At 35.9% G+C, this 24,717-nt stretch overlaps 1 protein-coding gene across 4 annotated transcripts; it reads right to left on the bottom strand.

The window, feature by feature from the left end:
* LOC137405569 (magnesium transporter NIPA2-like) lies at window positions 1-24,610 on the bottom strand. Of its 4 annotated transcripts, XM_068091861.1 has the most exons (10): window positions 24,528-24,608; window positions 23,952-24,059; window positions 21,254-21,364; window positions 20,479-20,499; window positions 18,261-18,501; window positions 15,163-15,310; window positions 6,610-6,770; window positions 3,071-3,247; window positions 2,031-2,212; window positions 1-768 (listed from the first exon to the last, which is right to left on the bottom strand). In XM_068091861.1, the coding sequence occupies exons 2-10, from the start codon at window positions 23,952-23,954 to the stop codon at window positions 514-516; spliced, it is 1,299 nt and encodes a 432-aa protein (XP_067947962.1). In that variant the 5' UTR covers window positions 23,955-24,059; window positions 24,528-24,608; the 3' UTR covers window positions 1-513. The 4 variants fall into 4 exon arrangements, with proteins under 4 accessions (XP_067947962.1, XP_067947963.1, XP_067947964.1 ...); XM_068091862.1 differs by lacking the exon at window positions 20,479-20,499; XM_068091863.1 differs by lacking the exons at window positions 20,479-20,499; window positions 21,254-21,364.
* Between the last annotated feature and the right edge of the window lie 107 nt (window positions 24,611-24,717).

Below are 24,717 nucleotides of genomic sequence, written 5' to 3'. Positions count from 1 at the left end.
TGGAGAAGAATACTTTTATTTAAAAATATTAAATTTTGTGATGGTAGACCAAGCAAAAGTTATAATCAGGATAACTCACTAATCGGTATTGCAGTCTTGTAAAGGAGTGACTGGATCATAGGCAGTGTCACTGACGAGTGAAAATATAAACATAACGGTGGCCAAATTATTTGAAGCCTGGAGGTATGTCACCTAATCTACTTTTGTAAATACCAAAGCTCATTTGAAGCATTCCGACGCAGCAGATATGGAATGTAGAAATGTAATAGATAAAATTTAAACGCCTCCACACAATAACTAAGAGTTGCATACAAAACTAGGCTATCACAAAGTAAACAAACCCTAAAAGAATGCCAATGAGCAGAAGGTCAGACGACTCCGTCCACTTACAGCCATCTGGCTCCTACACATGCCATGCTCATATAGGCAGTAATTCCCAACGCCTCTGGGCACCATAGTGTTCGCACGGGGATTTTAGTTGGTATCTAATAGTGTGCCATGTGAATTCTCAGTCTAGTCCATACGAGATATGCCAGTTTCTGCGGCGTTACCAAAACCTCGCTCATCTGCTGTGTCTAACAGTTGATGCGTCTCATTTCCACCGATCACAGGCTCAGATGAAGCATTGGTCTTTTTAGCGGCACTCGAAACATCCCTCCATGTAATTGGCATATCACGGAAAGCGTTTAAAAGAAATATACCACCAACGACAGTGAGAAAGCCGCAAATATTTCCTATCACATCTTTTGCATCCATATTACCCCATTCCTAAAACAAACAATTTATTGTCTAGTAATTTTGTGACATTATCTAGACATCACTGCCAATACCTTTATTCATATGACACAATTTTGATTTTCACACCTGAAAGCGAGTGTTACAAATGAAGAAAACCATTTAATAGTGAATCACAGGGAAAGGACAACTCCAAACTAAATTTATTACAGACTGAAACATTTGCATATAGCCATGATATGACCCAAACAGTTTACTCTTTAGGGTAGGTAGAAAAACAGAGCAATGTTTGTTTAGTTTTTAATTTACGATGCATGTTTTATTAAATTTTTTTAATCAAACTAGTCTAAATTCTTGTACTTAAATTTATTGCATAACTTATACTGAGCTAATACAGTACCCTCAACTTTACAACTACCAAATATAAACATCAAATGGCAGACAAGGTGACTGAGAGCTTTTTGTCTTGCAACCAACCACAAAAAGGTTATTAAACGAATTTTAGCATTAGATTGAGTGCTTGTTAACAAGAAATAAAAATGACTCCGTGTACTGATTGTCAAATGTATTTGTTTATTTTAAAAAATGGCCAATAAAATGTAATGGTTTTACAATTTTCTCTGCTAGATTGTTAATAGTAAAAATAGATTCACATAGGCCTACATCTTTTTCAATAAAATTTGGATTAAATGTACTTTGGTGCAAGTTAAAGACATAGGCTGAAAAATCTGTTTTTACAAGCATTCACTCCAGTTAATGCATGCTAAAGTAATAAAAATAACCATTTTAACCACGAATAAATTTTGTTGATTTTAATCTATGAACATCATGGCAGTCAGATCACCTCAACCATCAAAACCAATCGCACATGATAGAAGAAAGACCGAAACTTTCTGATAAAATTTACTACAATGTTGTGCAAGTTTATCTTTAAGACGGATAAGCCTTACTGCTATATTTGACAAAAGGTGTGCTTACAGTGGAGGTAAAGAGCATGAAAACTCAACTTTTCGTTGACAGCTGACAACTCCCAAAATCACCAGTAAACAAACACAAATCTTGATAAATTTTAATATAACTGATATGCTTAAAATTAAAATTCTATTTGAATAGATAAGCAGACGCCTTGTCATTTGTCCAATAGTTTGAGAAATAAAAGCTCGAAGACAAGAGAACGACTCCAAAAAACTAACGATGAATAGAGAGATACGTTCCTTACAACTAAACAGGTTGGCGAGAATGTAGACTGCAATCCTACTGAGTGCAGGTAAGGCATCGCTAGGGATGGAACCCACCTTGTAGAGAATGGCTGAAGCTATGATCACAAAGGTTGTAAAGAAGACATAGTAGATGGGTGTCACGACAGACGTGTTGAAAGTATCGAGAGCCCTGTTGAGGTATATCATCTGCACACTTATACAGACGATCAGTTGAAGTACGAAGAAATAGGTCAACCAATAGGTGAACTGGTTGTTACCTAAAAATCAAAAAAGAAATCAGTTAGAGAGAACTACTTGATGCGTTTAGTTATGGTATCAGCAGTGAAAAAAGGTGACAGCATAAAAATATCTCTGTGAATTCCTATCAAACAAATCTGTCAGAAACGAAAATGACACAACAAATAAAATAGATTGTCAATGTCTTACGACAAAAAAACCACTATTAAGAACAATTTTGGTGTATTTTCAGAGCGTCACGGTTTAAAAAAATCACCAGACGATTTGATATTTCAAATAGATGATTAGCGATATTATTATTAGGTTAAAAGAACTTGTAACATTGTGTAAAATTTATTTGTATATGTTAAATAGAAACTTAAAAAAAACAGTTTTGTCTTTGCGATATTTACAAACATTTATTCCATGAATGCTCGTGTGCATGGAAGGCCATGGAATAATCTTCTTTTAAGATTAAAAGGCGTGTGTGTTTTAATTCCAGTATCGCTCACTCTAAAAATCATCAGGTGTGAGATAAATCGCCATTACACGATTATATTGTTTATTTGATTTATTATATCGTTTATATGATTGGTGACAACTCGCATTAAACAATTATATCGGTAACACGTTTGGTGACATCTCTTTAAATGGTGACGATTTTCAATTTGTCTACCTTAAAAACCTCCACCAAACAATTCAAATGACATACCGTGAAGCCCTAGAGGTTTTCGGTAGTAGGAAAACAACGAACACAAATCAAACGCAAACACTTTACTCTGTAGGATAGCGCAACCAATTAAACAACATAAACTATAATAGCCACAGAACAATCATAGAGCAACTATGGAACAGTGATAATAGATCACAGTTTATGATGAAGATATGAAGGCACATACCTTCAAATGTCTGGACGATGGCCAGGCCAATAGCCTTGCATCCCATGACAGAGAGAGATCCAACCAGAGAGCATATGATGATATAGATAAGGACATTCGTCTGACCCATCTTCGGTGCGTAATAGAATATCATGATAAGGGAGACACTCGCTACTATGCACACGTAAACTATAAAACCTACAACGACGAAAATACTGTAGAAATAGAGACGAGAAAATATAAACAACTTGCTTCTTGTTAGAATGAAGTAGTGTAGACAATTAGCATAGATTTGAATAAAGTTCTTAAAAATGTGGTTGCGTCAAATTTGAGTTGATCTTAAAAGAAAGCATTTTTTTTCTCTATCAGTTGATATGTTGTTTGTTGTGTTACGCGATCTCATTGCCAAGATATTTGAAGATTAAAATCGAAAAAGTCTGATCACGGTAAAAATGCTCAGGCCACAAAAACGTGCCCAGACTTGCCCAAAATGATGTCACGTGTTATACAACCTGTCTCTATCTCTCGTATTCACATTGGCTATTTGCGATAAAAGTCTAGTCTTACGCGGCTCTATTGGCATATATCTTATTTTGTATTTGCTCATGTTGGCTAGAATAAAATTTTAAATCCAGCTACAGATGCATTATTATGAATGTTTCAAAGGCCTCAAATAACGAAAATTGAAAATTTGTTCTACTCACTTTCTCCAAATGTTGTGTAAACATTTGGGTACCGACTACCAATTCTACTGGTCTACAGTAATTCTGTCAAGCCAACTATGTAGAACGAGGTCTTTGTATCAGCACAGTTCCGCAGCTACCCATACTAACGATATACAGCCTCCCATAAGTCCCGCCCACATTATGTCAGTCGCCTATCCTTGGGGCGGGGCTGTATATCATTGCCTACACCGTCTACATACTAGTTTCTTACAAGTAGTATTCTTACCGAATACTACCGAAGTAAAATAAGCAAGCCGTGTTTTTTAAAAGAATACACATAGGGATAGAGTTTTAAGGATGAGAAGTCTGCTGCAAACTGGATTTGAACTCACATTCTCCAGTTCTGAGGACATCCATATACCATATCCAATTCACTACAATATTCTGCAAATCATGTTTTGCATTATCTTCAACAATATTATTTTATTATATAATTTTTACAAGCAAAAATATTTTCATCTCGGCATAAAGCTTTTATTAAAAATATTCATCAAGCCGTGGCCACTCACATAGTTTTAGCTGATACAATAAGACAAATTCATTTACTGCAACAAACTCAAACAAAACATCATGGTTTATGCAGCACACATTCAAGTCTCTCTTTCCCATTTATGGCCGTTTCCACACTGACAAAGCTTCTTCGGCTGGTGGGACGACATAAACCTTCTGTAATCAGTAAAACAAATGCAATAAATACATATATGTCATTCATAGATGTGTCATTCTAAAGGGTATCTATTGACAGCTTCCAAATTGGGAGTTTGATAGATTGTGAGTGTAATTTTAAAAATGAATAAACGTTTAACAAAGGCACAAGTACGCCAAGCCAATGATTCGAGTCTTTGGTTCCGGAAGTTAAAGATTTGCATTGATCAATCGATTTTCTTCCCTTTCTACAAGTGAAAAGTGAACATATAAAGTCAAGTCATAAATCTAATTTACTAGATAAAACTGCCACAGAAAATTTGAAGCGAATGTAGCTAGGTGAACTGGTAAAAATATAAAACGATGATTAGTGATAGCAAAAAGTTATAATTTTATTAATTAGTACATTTATTAATGAGTACTAAAATATTACCTTTAGTATATTCATCAATCTAAGCCATTGTATTGCTAGATGCTAAAGATTAAAAAGAAACAGTCAAGAACTCACTGTACATACGTATCTCGCACGTGCAGGAAATTACATTTTAGCCTCAAACAGGGAAATATAATCTGAATGTAAACTCAACAGGAAACTCTATAGGAGACTCAAAGTAAAAGATAAATTTACCTCCATTCTCTGAGCTTCCTCCGGAGAACTTTAACTACCTGATGCCAAGAAAACTCGGAGTCACCTTCGCAGTAACTTTACAGCAATTTTACAATAACAATTATTACATGTATGTTGTTCGCCAATAAAACGTGTCGATCGAGTAATTCATTAAAGTAACGATGTTAATTAATTTAGTAAATATCGATGTCCATGCGATTTAATAATAGAGTAAAATCCCTAAATTTGAGATCACAGACAACACGTTTTATGAGTGATAACATTTATTACGGCCTATATAAAAATTTCGCGCTGATGATTGGCTAAGGGAGCGACCTCATATTTATCGCTCGTGGTTTCTTTTCAGATATATTGCTTGTGATGTCACGAAAGAAGCGCCCGCTGGAACGTGAGCTTTTTAAAAGAGGGCCTCGTTCAAACGCAAATATCTCTGGACAGAGTTGGTCTACAAAGACAAAAATGGCATCAAATTGTAGCTGATGTTTGAGCCTTTTATGGGTCTTAATTTCATTAAATCGAATTTTTTGACGCAACCACATCTTTAAAGGTTGACTTTCAACAAAATTCACATTACAGTTATTTGGTATCAAAACGTTCACTATGTCTTACGCTGCTGTGTTGTAGGTGCAAAATATGTGGAAATGTGATTACGAGCTCTTAAAAGCTCAAAAACGAACAGTTAAAAGAAACAGCCGTAGGTTGGAATCCCTTTATTTTGATGACGTACTGAACCTGTTGATACCACAAATATGTAATGTAAATTTTGTTGCAAGTCAACCTTTAAAGATAAGTGACTCCATCTCATGAGCATTTCATTGTGGAGAACTAATCAATGAGCGGACAGAGTTATCTCCTGAGGATTGATGACAATTTCTAACTACACGCACTTCCCCATAGCAAGATATTGAGATTGGAAAAGCAAGCATGCAAAGAATAACATAAATTTTTTGATATTTCATATATATACATGTATATACATACTCCGTATCTATTTTAAAGGACTGCGTCAATATTTTTGTAAAACCTGCGCAAGGTAAAGTGCGTCAGGTGCTGGTACTAGTTCAATCAATGTAGCTTGCACTAATAAACTCTACCATGATAGGCTCCAACTATTACATGCTATAAATAAACGACTTACGAGAATGTTCTCTATTTTAAGGAAATACAATATGTACATTCATTATATTCTTGTTGCGAATGTCATTCTCCAAATGAACAAGAAAACTTTCACTATTATCTGGCAATGCCCAAAGAGAAATTACACAACTAGAGATGACTAAAAATAGAGAGTAGAATAGCTGAAACATGAACTTTCCAAAATGATTACTTTACATGGATGTAAAGGTGAATTCTGCCATTCTGCTACACAACTGCTTCATGACAGTGTTGCAGCGGCACACGAAGACCACTTACCAACAGAGACACTACAAGCTATCTGCCACCTTGAGAGAGTGTCTGTCTGCTTAACGATTAAAACAGCGAGCCACTTAACAGTTTTCTACTGTTACACTTCACCCATCAGCTTCGAATTCGACGAAACGAAAGTAAATGCCATAACCAACCTGGATCTATGAGCTTGTGGGCGAGTGCCTCCATGGTCGTGACACTCTGCTCCTCGGGAGAGTGCACCACTATCACAGTTGAGCCAACAACGCAGAGTCCGCAACCGACCTTCCCAATCAGGTTCAGCCTCTCATTCAGAAAATGTGAGGCGAGCAAAGCACTGCAAGAGACGACAACACCGGACTGAGTCACCTAACCATCTGTGAGAATTAAAAGGAAATATTTAGTGATATGGGCTACACATGTTCATGTCTTAGAGCACTGATGTTTGGGAATGGTGTTAAGCTTATACGATGGAGGCCACGCAGTTCACGAGTGTAGGCCATAGAGGAATGGTGTTAAGCTTATATGATAGAGGCTACGAGTGTAGACATCGATGTATCTCCAAAATGATTAACCTTGAATGTTGACTTGCAACAAATATCACATTACAGTCATTTGGTATCAAAAGGTCCACCATGTTTCACTCTGCTGTGTTGTAGGTGCAAAATATGTGGAAATGTGATTACAGCCTCTTAAAAGCTAAAAAACGAACAGTTAATCGCAGCCATCACGAAAACGTAGTAGTTTGGAACCCCTTTATTTCGACGACGTACTCAACTCGACGTGGCTATTGTTTTGACACGTGATGTTATCATGTGAAATACAAAGCCAATAAAAGGCTCAATATAAAATGTCTCGTAGCACTAGTTTATGACAAACACTTCGGGTTTTACCGGAAAACCCTTATCAACTATAGACGCTCGCTACTTCACGGTTTCGATTCAGTTTGGTATAATTATTTAGTCGTAATCTGATCATATGACCTATACTTCCTGCCAAATAGCGTAAAAAAATTTTGCAGCATTTTTCAACTATCACAGGTGACCAACAGGCTCGTCATGTTTATCAGATGATGATATGCACTCCTTCGAGCAAGCTTAAAAATTATACGAATTTTTATGGTAGGTTCTGAGATATCAGTGCTCAAAGTGATAGCATTACAATTATGATGAAATAGACATGTAAGGATAATAGACATGGTTTTATTGAATGTGTGAAGTATATTTGTGAAAATATTTCGACAAATGAGGTTGCATGAAAGTGTAAACAGAAGCCATCATGTTCAAGTATGCCCCATTTGAACCGTTTTGGAAAGAGATTAACTGTTTGTTATTGAGCTTTTAAGAGCTTGTAATCACATTTCCACATATTTGGCACCTAAAACACAACAGAGTTAGACATGGTGAATCTTTTGATACGAAATAACTGTAATGTGAATTTTGTTGCAAGTCAACCTTTAAGCCTTTATTTTTCACTAATACCTGCGCAATTACAGATTGACTGATAAAAATACACATTCATGGCTAGTTTTAATAAACGTTTTTTTTATTGCAATTAGACAGAAGAATAATTATTGTTAGAAGGACTGGTTGATGAAAGTACAGTGCAACCTCAGTATACGATTTTCCCACGACCAAACGAGCGGATGCGAAGTTAGGGAATTTTTATGATAAATGCATGTGCACACAACTTACGAAAATTATTCATCAACCATGAGACAAACCCTTGTTTGAAAATTTCATCCACAAATTTAACCATCGTTTTGTAGATTAGTTAAAGTATAATAACGATACAAAACACATATAGGCCTATTTAAATATGTTACCAAGTCTTTGTAAATTATCGAAATTCTTTAAAAACTTACCCATCTGATCGGATTATACACAAATAGACAGATTTATTAGGACGAAAATCGTCACAAAACGCTTGAAAAGCTTGGTTTAATAAAAGTTAAGAGCGGAAATTGAAACGGCGGTCGACAGATAATAGAACGATCAAGTCGTGCGCATTTCGCGAAAAAACATCGTGCACTTTTCACCAGTTTATAGCATTGTCGAATTGCCGAAGGTTTCGGCAATTAACATAGGAGTACAGAAATCATTTCATTTTTGCCGATTTCAATTTTTTCATTTTCTTATGAGATTATTACAATAATTAATTATAAGTTTGGATGACTACAGAACAATGACTACGTAGTACAGATTTTCTAAAAATCTAACGCAGAATAAGTAAAGGGAATGACGATGATATTTTTTTAACGGTTCTAATGAGATTATTACAATAATTAATTATAAGTTTGGATGACTACAGAACAATGACTACGTAGTACAGATTTTCTAAAAATCTAACGCAGTGTAAGTAAAGGGAATGACGATGATATTTTTTCTAACGGTTCTAATGAGATTATTACAATAATTAATTATAAGTTTGGATGACTACAGAACAATGACTACGTGGTACAGATTTTCTAAAAATCTATATAAATATCACAACTTCGTGATATTGATAGCTATGACGTTTTGAAATGTAAACAAAATTGTGCATTGGTTTTATATTGTTACTATATTAATAATATTGGTTATTCTAATAATATCAGTGCATTTTACTTCTAATATTGGCCAATATTGCATTTCTCTTTTTGCAGGAGGAGAGATATAAACATATAATCTTTTCCTTTCATTATTGCTATTTGTTGTATATAATAACACCCACACCCAGTACATTACAGCTACCATTGCAGTTATCCTATTTGACTGCTAATATTGCATTTCCCAACCATCAGTACCCTTTCTTTTTTCCAATATCACTTTGGTCGTGGGCTGTATGACAGGGGAATTTCTAGTTATTCGTTCCAGGGTTGGCATCGTATGGTGAAAAAATCGTATGTAGGGTATAGAAACTATAGTAATTCTATAATGCAAACATCCCTGGTAAAAATCGTCAAAATTTTATATAAGTGCTGTACATATTAAAAACTAGTAGCAAAATAGTATGTTAACTTTAGTAACTATAGTTACCTACATGAGCTTTATTGTATTTAGTGGTTATGATCTGCAATAAAATGTAACATTAGAATGTACTGTAGGGAGTTCTTACCTTAAAAACAGACGTACTTATAACAAAAACTTTGAATTCACCTCAAATAAGTTTAGCTTACTAAACACACACACTTAAAGCTAAACTTTAGTATGTATTTTTAACTATTTCACTGAATTTCAAGTTTTTATCACTAAAATTTTATCACTTATCAGCTTCGGTCTTCGCTTTCTCTCTAACTTTTAGCGGGCCGTTTGAAAACTTTTTTCAACATAATTTGGCAAGAAAGCCTGAACGATGCTGTTTTTTGTAATAAAGCAGATTTTTATTAGCAGGTTAAGAGAAGTTTTCTGACCTTACATTTGAAGAGATCGTGACTCCAACTTTGCTACTGGTTTTAAAAAGAAGTTATACTGTTTTACACCCGAGAATCGCTAAACTGAGAGAGATCAGTCGTGTTTCTTTCAGGCATTGTGAAAATATCTTCGGCGAACAGCTTTTTGGCATCCTTGTTATTTTGATGTACATAATAAGCACACCGGCTGGCAAATATAAACTTGAGCGAAAATTCTGCTAAATTCGTATGGTGAAAAAGACTCGAACGGTGAGGCGAAAAAATCATCATGTTCTACTTCGTACGGTGAAAAATCATATATCAGAGTAATCATATCCTAAAGGTGCACTGTGTGTGAACAACTAGCGCAATTACCCAATGAGATGCGACTGATGAAACAGGGGCTTCGAATGAACGAATAATAAAGCTATGGAAAAATTTCTATATTGACAGGAAACAACGGTGTACACAGTTATTTACATAAATACATTTTAACATGGAATACATTTAAAACTCGTGTGATGCATGCATCAGACCTCACCGGAAAGCAGGTGTATGATGGCAAATCATACGCACACTATCAGCTAACCTCTGCACACAGTCAATGGAGATGTTCACGGAGATAGCACAACGAATTGTGGCTCGTTTCTAACAGCTACAATGGTGAATCGAAGGTTACAACTATTATGCCAACTAGTGACTTATGCTATCAATGGCGGTGGACAAAGATTACTATTTTCCACCGCATCAGTCAGTCACTGATATCAGAGATATCTAAGTCATTCTAATATACTAACCCATTGCCAGCAAGTTTACGCTTCATATGTCAGGCTTTGACAATATCACTAGCAATGCAATGCACTAACTGTAATTAGCGAGCGTGTATCCTATTGCAAGTAATTTTCAAGCGATGTAAAATGGTAGCTGCACAAGAAAATGCCGTCACAACGATCTTCCTCTGTTGAAGCTCAACGATTAACAAGACCTATCTTGTGAGATCAAATCAAATTGATGCCATCTCATCTTTTGTTTTGATAATTGTCAAGGTAATAATGATAGAGGCCGAGGAAACGTGGTGTCAAGGTTGGTAGAAACGATTGCTGACTCAGCCTAACGGGTGTGCAAATTGTCTGCCATATTTATTTTCAGACGTTCAGCTAACTTTCGACACATCCATTTTGAAATTCCAGGAAGGACTTTTTATGAGCAAAATTATTTGACAGATAGATCGCTCAAGTCGTATTGATCTAGTTTCTGTCAATCTTAGTATAAAGATGTCAGTCCGTAGATGAATTTCTATCCTATCCTAATGCCTTGCCCTTTTATCCGCTACATTTGCCATGGACAGCCACATTTGCCATGGGCAGCGGCTTATTGAAGTTTAGACCAAGTAGAACCATTAGTAATTAAATTTATCTAAAACAAATACTTAGTGGATTTAGGGATTAACATAGCTGTCATCAAAATTCACAGCACAAATAATCTAGCACCACAATTCACCTTGCAATATGCTCAACGTTGCAAGACAGAGCTATTGAACTGCCTGTAATCAGCAATTATCTATTAACCCTTTCGCAGGCAAGTTTTTTGGGCTATTTGAGACCAAAATTGGGCTAGTTGTTGTACTCTGGGAAAACATTCAGAAAGAAGAAACAAAAGCAGAAACAAACTACAAACAAAATTCTCAATTTTATTTAAAGACGTTTTTATTTCGAACTTTTCGTTCATTTAGTATTGCAAAAACCATCGTTCTTTTCTCAAAATGGCTTATTTTTTAATTTCTAACAAAGATCAATATATTGTAGTTTACTATTAGTAAAAAAATTAACAGAAAAAGGCAATAAGCCAACCAAAAATCGATTTTTAAAAACCGTTCGGGTGGCGACAAAATAATCGCTCTGCCCATTGTCATCGGTATTGCAAAACGACAATAATGTCACTCTGCCTGCGAAAGGGTTAAGCAATTAATTGAATCTATGTCCTCTCTAGAAGCAAATTGTCCAGCTAGAGTATGTTGTTGTCACAAAAGAGGTGAAGAATGAATGCCACAAAGTAATATGACTAATATCTAACTCCGCAACAAGAACCGAAAATTCAGAGTTATCCTCTGTTTGCTTTCTCTGGCTATTTCAGACTAAGTTTATAACAGGTTGACGCCGATTTGTGAAAAATTGCCTAAGGGACATGTTCACAGAAACTATCTTTCTTATTTTCGTACACGTAATAGACTTTTGCGAATCAAGCTGTACATCTGGCTGAGAGGAAGCTTACGCATCAATTCAAACTGATTAAATGTTTGCAGATGCATCATCGAACAAAAGAGAGAATAATAATGCACAAGTAAATCAATAGAATGCAACTCATGCATTGCAACAGCTTTCAAGTGGGGAAATGAGAGACACCGTGATCGATAACCACTTATTGAATGACTATCATCCAAATACCTTATTAACCTGCGAGCATTGAAAACTAGGCCTATTTGGTTATCTCACTCCTAGCCTTATCTCATACATTTATGCCTTTACAATGTAGCCTATGTACATCTTTACACTCAAACATCCTTACTGCCAAGTAAATGGTCCAATCACATAGCAACAATGTGAGAATCTGTACTCCCACAGACTCCCACAATACTCTACACCTACGCGTTATTGTTCTGAGACAAAATGGATAGGCCTATATTATCTCAACTTGAAAATTCATCATAGTTATGCTCTCTTGAACTGAGAGATAAAAAGACAACCGAATAAGACTCTTATAATTCACCTTCGGGTAGAGGTAAGAAGTAACTTAACTAGCCTGCTGCTTGATCAATGAAATGCTTTAGTAGGAAATTACAGAATTAAACAGAGCTGAAGAAGCAAAAAATAAAAACTTCAAGGTTTTAGTAGTTTCCATTACACACTATGTTTTCATAATGCAGTTAATGATGAAAACAGCAAAAACGCCGCAAGTCAAGCGGGCTTTGCTACTAACAAATTTTCACCGAATGTTTTCATTCGTGCGAAAGCTGGCAATGGCTCTTAGGAATGATGCGCAAGAAGATGCTGCGCAAGCTATTCGATTTTACCCATTTTTCACACTTCACTCGTTCCTGATTGCAATACTACAGTAATTCCACCGTAATTACAAAACGCAGATAGCGTCAGAATAAGAATGCGAGCTGCTAAGCTAGATGGAAGTGCGACCTTTGCTCTAGAATTCCTCATCTTTTTTACCAAAGCGCCCTTATTAATCCGCAACATGTGAATGCCCATTAAAATAATTATCGCGTGGTGACTCAACGAGCGCACAACTCCAAAGCTCGTATCATTCGTACAATGGAAACATTGTGATCGTCATGTCTAACCGAGCTCTAATAGGTAAGGGCTTTGGACGCGTTTGTAGACATTATTCTCTCTTTGAACTCAAACCAAAAAGCTACTGAATATATGGACCAGTATTCATCTATTTGGGCTATAAGCTCCACAGCAAACACAACAATCATACGTGGACAGGACACCACAGTCAATTTTAAGCCACCAATTTCTAAGATCAGACTCGTATTTACTATCAAGTAAATTATAACTGATAGGAATAGACAATAATCATTAAAAAGTTCTTTGGTTAAAATGTTCAACTGGTCTCTAATGGACACTCTCTACCCGATTAGCCTTTGTTTAATTGACGGCCTCAGAAAGGTGAAGGACAAAGTTTCTTAAAAGGCAACTTGAGCAGAAAGCACGAGAGAGGGCTAGCATATCAAGAGTGAATTTTCTAGGAATGTATCAAACGAAAACTTGGAGAAAATGATACATCAATTTTAGACAACAAAACTTGTGAACAAGTGTTGGCTCCCATCTCCATCCGGCGCTAGTTAACAAGTCATGATTATGAATCATCCACGCCAGCGTGATTCTGATGCGCTGGATAAGCAATCATGACTTGCCATGTGACCTTGGATGTAGAATCATGCAAAGCAGTCAGGCATTGAGCGTGACAGATCGACAACCACACAAGAATATAGCGCAGCGCCCCATAATGCTTTTGAATACTGACTCACGGGTCAACAATTTTATAAATATTCAAAGATGTCGCAGGTAATCAAAGGTAATTTGAATATTTTTAAAACACTCAAATACAAAGTCTTTAGAAAATATTGCATCCATTACTCTGGTATGTGAATACCAACTTTCACTAGTCTCTCTATGAAAAGGCTACACAGGATGATGTGGATGATCAGATAAGGAAAAGGATAAGATACGAAAAGGATGATCAGACACAGTAACAAGCCCTTTACTTAAACTGATGTGCAATCAAAATAACAAAAATATTTTGTATGTTTTCCTTGTTTCAACTACTCGACTAGTTTAGCCAACGTAGTGATGTGATCCGAGTCCCGCTTAGCTGATAACGCTTCACCTTTACGCATGACTTAAGCATTCCAACAGTATTTATAGCCCTCAGTACGATGACAGATCATCCAATGTAGACTTGTAAAGGTTGTTCAGCTATGTATGTTAGTTACTACAGTGGGCCCTTGATATGTATGGGGAGGTACAGTGGGCCCAACTGTGTATATTTGTGACTCAGTGTATTTTACTAGTTTAGAATATATTTTACTAAGCTTCAACTAAAGTTGACGTTTAGTAAAATACATACTAGCCTAAAGCTTAGCTTCAAGTATTTGTTAGTAAGCTAGATTCGTTTAAGTTAATTTCAACGTTTATGTTTTAAGTCAGTCTCGAAAGTAAGAACTTCCAACGGTACGAACTGCACGTAACACATTGTAATGTTACATTTTCTTGCAGGTCATAACCACTAAATACACTAAAGTTACTGTAGGTAACTCTAGTTACTAAGGTTAACATATTATTTTGTTACTAATTTTTAATATGTAAAGAACATGAAATTTTGATGATTTTACCAGGGGGTGTTTGCATTAAATAATTTCTATGGGTTTCTATACCACTCTATATAAAACTTTTGCTTTACAATGCCAACACTCGAACGAATCAAAATCATATGGTGAAGGTCTGCTGTACTAATAAGAGATTCCATATACAAGCGGGCAAAAATCGTAAGCCGCAATAACTGCTTTTGTGACGATCACCAACAAAATAAAGCCTAACCCATAAGACAGTCATTGTTGAAACGATCGACTGCAAGAGAGAGAGAGAGAGATATTGAAGATTTACTCTCTCTCCGCAAATGACTGCTCCATCATAAAATCTATCAGTTAACACGAAAGCAAACGAATCGTACATTACTGCACGCTACAGTAAATGACGGAATAACAGATAGCTTGCATTGTGATTTACTCAGCTACATCTGTGAAACTGGTATCTAGAAATTGCTTAGTGTGGCATTTGATACTCACGCGACAATCACACTGAGAGCCCCGAGTGGGGTGACAAGGGAGGCTGGAGCAAAGGCGTAGGCGGTAAAGTTAGCAGCTTCGCCGCCGGCCATGAGAATAAGCCCTGCCCACCATAAGGGCTCTTTAAGATACCCAAATCCTCCATCACCTAGGAAGAAAAAGAGTGACTGGATAAAAGCTAATGGTTGTACTAGAGACTACAGAAGCTGGATTCCCCTAATTGTCAGTTGACAGTTATTGCTTTGGTGAACTGTAACTAGTATGGTGCAATATACTAGGCACGTTTATGGTTTCTTTCTCGAAGGGAGTCGAATTGATGTGTCAAGGAAACAGAATAAGATAGGAAACATCCCTGACATTCTAAAAGAAGACACCATTACAAAAGTAACACGAGGCCTCATAAAATATTTATATATCATTGCTGAATGCAACAAAGTATCCTGGCCAGGACTCCATCGTATTCTAGCATCCTGACAAGCAACTTCCCGCAAAAATGCAATAGCAATATAGAGTATGTCTGTTGATAATACCAATCTATATCTATATCTCAATGTTGGTCGTCTGTCTGTCCTTCGGCATGTCCAACTATTATAGCTATTAAAATCTTGGATTAAAATTTTGCATTCTTGTGGATTTAAACCCCAGAGATTCCACCAGGAAGTTTTTAATCCACGCACTCCACCACTGAGCCAGCCACGGCTTATTGATAAATGATGTTATCATATACCGTATACCGTATGCACCTTATTGATAAATGATGTTATCATATACCGTATAGCGTACGCACACGCTAAATGACGTATTATTTGAAACACAATTAATTCTATTAACTCTATGAAACATGATGCTTTTCGCGTTTTCGCGAACTTCTGTTTCGGGTTTTCCGTAAGGTTCAATTGATAAATCGGGCTGAAGGTGAATACTTTTCATGAGAACAATTGTATTATCTCGGGTAGGAATGGCCTCTACATTCTCTAACCGTTCGGTCAAACAAAAAAAGTCCGATAGCTCTTTAAATTTGTACCAGTATCGAGAGGTACCGGTATCGAGAGGTACCAGTATCGAGAGGTACCAGTATCGAGAGGTACCAGTATCGAGAGGTACCAGTATCGAGAGGTACCAGTATCGAGAGGTACCAGTATCGAGAGGTACCAGTATCGAGAGGTACCAGTATCGAGAGGTACCAGTATCGAGAGGTACCAGTATCGAGAGGTACCAGTATCGAGAGGTACCAGTATCGAGAGGTACCAGTATCGAGAGGTACCAGTATCGAGAGGTACCAGTATCGAGAGGTACCAGTATCGAGAGGTACCAGTATCGAGAGGTACCAGTATCGAGAGGTACCAGTATCGAGAGGTACCAGTATCGAGAGGTACCAGTATCGAGAGGTACCAGTATCGAGAGGTACCAGTATCGAGAGGTACCAGTATCGAGAGGTACCAGTACCGTCGTATTCAAAGTTTTGATGGATATCTTATGTTGGAACAGTAACCTTTTTATACACACACATTCTATGCACGAATTGTTATTATTAATTCAACATATTTAGAAGTTTTATTTTGTTTTCTCACTTCGTATTATTGTATCATAACCAAATCATCTTTTATTGCAATTGTAGCAAAACAGACTTAATTTAGCTACTACTAGCTAATTATTTCACATTCACATTGAAACCCTTTTATGTGTTCATGACAGAAATGTTATATTAACCGCTTGTCACCTCAAGAACTTGGTCGCGTGAAACAATTTGCAGTGAACTTTAGCTGAGTATTTTACCAATATTATTATATTATATTAATATAATATATGATTATAATACATATATATTTAGCCTCATCCTCCTTAATGTAGCGAATGGTAGATTTGTTCAGCTCACACCTTCCACAGACGTAAAGCTATTTTTGTTTTTATCACATCTAATAAAGGCACTTTTTCATTCATCATAAGTACTTTCCAATTTTCCTTATGTTCATTAGAGGGTGGATGTTCAGGGTCAAGGACGTTTAAGAGGTATGGGTAAGAAGGTGACAAGTACTTTGCACTTATACCACTTTTACCCTTCACAAAATGTAACAGGAAAACAACAAACTGCCATGATCACTATTACAACGATGCAATTGAGGGATCTCATAAGGCTGGGGTTGAGGAGATTTAAGTACGTCTATTTTAATTTTGTTTAAATTTTCATATTTTTTATTTAATTTTTTAAAAAATATTTTTTACCCCGCGAAGAACTAAAGCCGCAAAGATTGAACGGTGAAGTAGAGAGGTAACACTACTATCAGCTGCTAGCAGTTAATTGTCTATGGAATGCGACTACTCAATTTGTCCGTGAAACAGATTAGATCGATCTTCTGAAAGATTGACATGTATTGAAAAATTGTAACGTGTTAGTTGGTCCACAATACTTCCCAAAATCGATTTTTTTTAATGCAATCCATCATGTCTCATTCTGTGTGTTAATGAACGTCGAAGCAACATCTGTAGCAGTAACTCGAAAAGGTGTGTCAAAGTCAGAAGCATGAATTGTAGACAAAAGAAATTACACGTGTTTAATTTTTTCATAGTTTTTTGGTTTTATCGTTCATCAAATCATTTTAATGCTTGAATATATAATCTTGAGTGTCCGCGAAATATCGTCCATATTTAAAGCTTTGCGACATTTTGGCACAAGGTCGCCAAAGTTTAACTCACGTTTGAGTAAAGCTTAACATCACCATCTGAAGGAAGCGTGGACTTTGAGATTTAAGGAGCCATCAAAAATGCAATTTCCATGTAGCTCTCAAACCCAGAGAAACGCAAGAGGATGATCCACATCCAATGAGCTCTTGTCACACTAGCCAAAAAGATCTTGTCACACTAGCCAAAGAGCTCTTGTCACACTAGCCAATGAGCTCTTGTCACACTAACCCATAAGCCTTGTCACACTAGCCAATGAGCTCTTGTCACAAGAGCCAATGAGCTCTTGTCACACTAGCCAATGAGCTCTTGTCACACGAGCAAATGAGCTCTTGTAACACTAGCTTAAAAGCTCTTGTCCTGTTGCATGTTACAGCCAAAATGGGTGACAAGGTTTGTGGTCCAAAGACGGTACCAACCTGCTCGAATAGATAGATTGAGCAATCCTTTCTTTTTCAATATAAAGCTGGCCCCAATGAAGATACTAGAGCTGCAAGCTAAAGTGAGACCAATGTAGAAGTCTGTGTTACTCTCTTCAGCTCCCATGCGAGGAGTGGTCATTTGTGTAGAGACATTAGTCGTGGGTATGGTTGAAAAGACTGGAGTGCTTGTTGTCATGTTAGAGGAGAGAGCTATTTGAGAGAGTTGATGCTCACCGCCCTGTCAAAAAGCACAATTAGTGATGTCTTTTAGTGATGTCTTTTAGTGATGTCTTTTTAAAAATAATGCGCAGCAGCAAAATTTAAACGACGACTACGCATTATAAACGACCAACTAAATGTTCCAACCGAACGACTGTATTCTCCAGAGCCGGGAGAAAGAATTAAGCAAATGGAGAGACAAAGATGCAACTCTGTCAGCAGTTTTACTGCAATAGATGTTCCTATAACATAAACCTTTAATGTATTTAGTCTACCTAATGTCAATAATTTGTGGTAAGTGTTTGGGAGAACAAAATGACGTCTAATGGAATTTCTAATACATTTACATGTTTTTAAGATGCTTCATGGCAGTATTGCTGATATGAAACATGTTTTAAATGCCAGCCTCGACTGTATTTGCATTTACATTTGTATTTATTTACATTTATTTGCATTAACAAAAACTGATGAACAAGTTTTGGAAATAGAGTCAAGTAGTAACACGAAAACAATAGATATACACAGTAACAATCTATAGAAAAACTATGGTATGTCTTTACAGTGAAACAACGATGGAAGAGCGAGAAGAACGCATAAACTTAATTTCAACAGCTGCCATCATTCAAATGTTGTGTTAACATTGTCAGGATCGAACCTCCTGCCTGACATAGAGCCGCTTCAAACAGCTTTCATCGAATAATTAACAATATTAGAAACTATTAAGTATCTGGTATCTGTGAAAATGTGTGAATTCCTGGAAAAGCAAGAAAAATTAGACAAAGATTAAAGGTTAAGAACAGAGGTCGATAGGTGCAGCGCAGCAGTGAGAGCTGTTTTGGTGTGCTTAGAAATTATGAAAATTGTGGTAAGTAGATAACAAGCTAACCTACAATAAAAGGACCAAATACTTCAACATTTTAATCATCAATCTCGTACCTACTACATAAGCCTATTATAACGTAGCGATGTAAGTAAAGTTGAAAAACTTCCCTACATATGAGCTTAAAGAAACCGATAATGTTATTTGGATAATTATAAACAGGTTTACATTTGTTGTGCTGATGATGCGGACTATGTTTGTTTTTATTTACATACTCAACGTGCAGAGCCAATTTTTAAACTTCAACCGCTCAACATATGTGATAACTACAGTCTTACCAAAAAGCTATGTGAGAATGTCAAAACTAACATTTTCCTTACAGACTGATTACATTATTGGATTACATCGCAACGGATGGCTATTTCAACCTGCAAAAACAACTCAACAAAATAAACCGTAGTTAGTTTACACCCTACACCAGCATTACATAGCAGAGTAGCATAGTTAATACTACATAGCTACAGTATAGCAAACTACCACTGAGTGAAGGAAGCAGCAGACACACAGAGAAATATGGAGTTCCAGTAATCTGAAACTAAGACTAAATACACATAGAGCAGTTGTAACCTCTCTGCTAAATAAAGCGTGAGAATATTATACAATAACTACTTTTGAGAAAATGGAAGGCGAAAACACTGGCTTTCCATCGTGCGGTGAGAAGTGGGAGTTATCTGCTCTTTAGTCGGGTAAGTTAATGATTCTTGCAAACTTCAAATTGACTTAATTCAAATACGACTGTCAACGAAGCAATTGCATCAAAATGGCGATCACTAACGGCGTAGAACTTGAATTTGTGAACATATCCTGTGCTGATGCTCCATCACCGGCAGGGTATCATTTTTCAACCATTCATTAAGTGAGTTTTTTCATAAATTTAATGAGTTAGACTGATTCGAAAGCTACTTGCACTTCATGTGTTTATTGAACGATTATCGACCAAATCGGACACAACTGATCTGCTAAATTCTTAGGAGTTATCAAAAATGTGACAAAACTATGTATTAAATTGGTCTTTGCAAAAATGTCAAAATCAATAATTCGTGCGAGCACAACTCCCACTGCACGCACAATTGGAAAACCAACAAACGACGGATATGTTTTTGAGAGGGCATTTACCGTTTGAGACATGGCAGGTTTCTGAAAGTAAAGCAACATTTAGTTATTATTAGCGAAAGCAAAGAAACAGTTTGTTAAGCAAAGTGATTTGGACAAGATTTGTGCTGTTAAAGATCTCACTCTTGGTCCGAAATATAGAATCTGATACACTTAAACATGTGAGTAAGCTACTTGACAAAATAAAAAACTTTTCAAAATGGAAAAGATTTTATATGCCTGTTTTCGGTTTCATTCATTGTAGATAATTGAAAAGAAACACTAGCAGGGCCAAATAAAACTCAACAATTAAAAATAAATTTGGTTTTTAGACTTCCACTGAGTGGTGCAGATGATATTGTTCAGTCTACATATCATGGGGGGATTGCTGCCACCTGTGAGCTCGGTATACTTTTTGACTTCAGCTATGACTAACATTAAGTGACCAACAAAAATAACACGATAACTGCTGACCTAAAAGTGACACGCACTACAAACCCTTAGTGCCTTATTAAGTTATTAGTGACATTTTAATTAGTGACCTATAAAGTTACTGGTGACCTATAAAGTTGCTGGTGACTTATAAAGTTACTTGTGACCTATAAAGTTACTGGTGACCTATAAAGTTACTGGCAAACTATTAGGCTATTAATGACATAGAAAGTTAATCGGCACCCTATAAATTATTCTCGACCTATTAAAATATTGGATAGTCGAAAATACTGTGAGCGGATAAGCAGCATGAGCTCTAACCGAAAACCTAGGTAATTTGACGAGGATGAAAGGTGGTTATACTTACCAGAAGGCGGAAATGTGGCACAACTCCAATACGGTAATGTCTATAGAGAGCGAAGGTCACAAATACGATGAAGACTGACAAGATCACCAACACAGACGCGTTTTTATGATTCTACCAAAACATAAAGCCTACAGTGACCCAAATATAAAATCCCGAATAAATTCTAATCGAGGAATAAATATGGTGACCCAAATAAAATGCAAACAGAAAAAAAGAACAAATATTGTCATTAGCGATCTAAAGCGGCTCAAATGAAACCTTTCAGCTGCGCAAATAAAACTACCGCAATAAATGTAAATCAATAGAAAGAAAGAATCAATATGAGCCTAGATTTTTCTGTATAATAACTTACAATAAACCATATAAACTTTATGGGAACTCTTAGCTCAACCCAGAGCGATCCATACATGTATGTACTAAGTCTACAAGAGTCTAAACTTTAAGTTGAGATGAACTTCAGTGTAAGTACAGTCAAACATGGATAACTCGCCCTCGGATAGCTCGAACACATGGTTAACTCGAACGGTTTTGTTTGGTCCGTTCCCACGCAATGATAAATTGCTCCAGATAACTCGACCTCAACTTCGTTAACTCGAACAGTTTTTTGCCCAACAGCTACCGAGACGGTTGTTATCGCTTTAAAATATCACTTTATTCCAAGCAATAGAGATAAACCCCAACTTTTAGTAGTTTGTAGGCGTCGTTATTACCATCATCGACAAAATATTTTCGTCAACGACTTTTCTAAAGGTTTGGTGAAATTTGATTTTTACCAAACATCCGCTTAGCGATGGTTCTTTGAAGGCTAGGAAAAGCGAGGTAGCCTTTGCATAAACTTCAAGAAAAATCGGCAAAATTGATCTTGGTTAAAACGGGGTTAAAACGCTCAAAAGAAAAAGATGTCTTTTTTTTGGAGCATTTCAACAGCGATCAAGTTTTGCCAACTTTAATCTGAAAACGTCCTGACAGTCACATCACATAAATCAACAAACAAATCTAAAGTGATAGAAAAATCTATACTTTCTGATAAAAATTTTTAAACTTTGCATTAGAAGCATTTAATTTGAAACAAGCCAATCATGCTTTTGATTTATATTATAGTTTGTATATGTACATGTATCTACTAATAAATACATAGTCTTATGACAGTGCTCTGATAACTTGAACGCTCTGATAACTCGAACACTTTCACTCCGTCTTGTGAAGTTAGAGTTATCCACGTTTGACTGTACTGGTATTTTGTCTGCAATTTACCTAAAACATTTAGTTGAAGTCAGAAGTTGCTGATGTAATGGATGACTAGAAGGGCCATGACGAACCCTTAATCAATCATCTATTAAATAAGAACTTACACAAAATCCTTGTAGATTTTATTAGAAATGATTGATATTTTTCTATCAATTGGGATTGTTTTTAGGTGTGTGAGGTTATGTAACTGCCACAATGTTTCAAATTAGAAAACGACACAACTTCATTGAGGTTAAAATGCTCAGAGGAAAATTATGTGCGAAATGACATCACTAGTTGCTATCGCTGATATAAGCTCTTGCGTTCAAGTTGTAGCGTTACGCGTCTCTATTCCGGCGGTATCCACAACTATAGACATCATAATCACACTTTTGCTTGATCTAAGCGTTTTAACGTTCAAGTTTTGTCTATTTTAATCTTGAAACATCATGACAGTCAGATCACCTAAAACACCAAAACAATCACAAATGATATAAAAATATCGATATATATGATATATCGATATTTATTTTATATATTATATTTTATATATATTATATTTATATATTATATTTTATATATATTTTATATATGATATAAAAACATCAAAAACAATCGCAAATGATTGTTTTTGATGAAATCTACTTTTTGATCAAATCTAGTAAAACTTTGTGCAAGTTGAACTTCGAGCCTGTGTTCAGCGAATACCTTTTATAAAACTATAACTGTTCTCTGTTATTAAACTATCTGACCATTTGAAAAAAATCGATTAAAGATTCCATACTACACTAACTAGCTGTTTAAAAGAACCTCCAATAGATGACAAGTCTAAAAGTATGTTAAGATTAAAAAAGAATAAATAGCAACCAAGCAGACCAGTTAATGAAAGAAGTGATGTGAATGTGAGGTGCAAGCATTAAATAAAATGTTGGTTAGATAGAAGCTAGTCAAAGAACACAGAAGGCACATTTAACTTTCAGACCCAACCATTGGCAAACAAAGTTACAAAACAGAAAATACCAAGATTTGCTTCCAAGCAGTGTTTGCACCATTATACCATTCAGATACAGATTGATATGAAGCACATTTGAAAACTTGAAACTAGATTTAGAAATAAGGAAAACTGTTAATAAATTTTACACCATGAATCAATCATAATAAATAACATACTAGTCCACATGTCAGTATTCTGACTAACTGCTCATATCATGATAAACTTCAGTGAATCCATATGTATGAAATTAAATTAAAAAATAAATATCCATGTATGAAATTTTTCCACAATGGGCTGACGTTCACAACGATTTTCCTTTAGTATGATTTCTAGTGAAGAAATTTAGTCAGTTGAACGCCGTTACAAAGTATCCATTCAACCTAGCATAAAATAATTACAATATAGTTGATACTGTCATTACAATTCTTAGTGCAAGACCATGTAAGACTGTAAAAAAAAACGCTATTAGCTTCTTACCATATAATTTGTTCATAAGAAAAATGTGTCCATCCAAGAACGTAAATCCCAAAGAACTATTTCGAGATAGTTGTAGAGACGATATGGTTTCCAGAAAGTGGCAGTATTCTAAGAGACAAATTACCACGATAGATGAAAGCTAAAATTTACACAGGTATTACCTCTACAAAATAACAGGCAGATAATAAAGCAAATAAAAACAACAACTTCATACATGTTCATTAGGAGATAATCACGAGTGATTAGAGGTGAGGTCAAAGCCATAAAGCAGATTATTAATAAACTGCGTGTATATGCTAGATAGACAAAGGTTATACTCAAAACGTAGGATAACTTATACAATCTTCGTCTTCCTAGTCAATATATAGCCAACAACTCCATTTAGAGTATGTATAGAAAAAGATTCTGGACAGATTTAGAGACATACACATGCATTGTATCGTTTGGAGATTAACTAATTCATTAGGTGTTACAATACAGACTAAACCTGATCAGAACAGACGTTTCATTACAGTTTGTGCATCACCTAGATAACAACCTATAATATAAAAACAGAAATAACTCCTCAAGACATACCGATATGCAGTTGGTTTGTTGAAGGTGCGTACATATTAGGTCACCCTTCAAAGCGACGGATTTACTATTACATACATCGTGACTTAAAACCCGACTCAAATCTTAGGCCTGTAACGACAATTAACTCAGACTATAGCCTAAAATATCAGACATATTAACAGCTTTGCACGTTAACGCCCCGAGGAAATTA

This window comes from Watersipora subatra, chromosome 10, assembly GCF_963576615.1.
Source record: "Watersipora subatra chromosome 10, tzWatSuba1.1, whole genome shotgun sequence".
NCBI classification, from domain to species: Eukaryota; Metazoa; Bryozoa; class Gymnolaemata; order Cheilostomatida; family Watersiporidae; genus Watersipora; species Watersipora subatra.
Note: the sequence above shows the minus strand (reverse complement) of the source record. Positions and strands in the feature narration are given on the sequence as shown.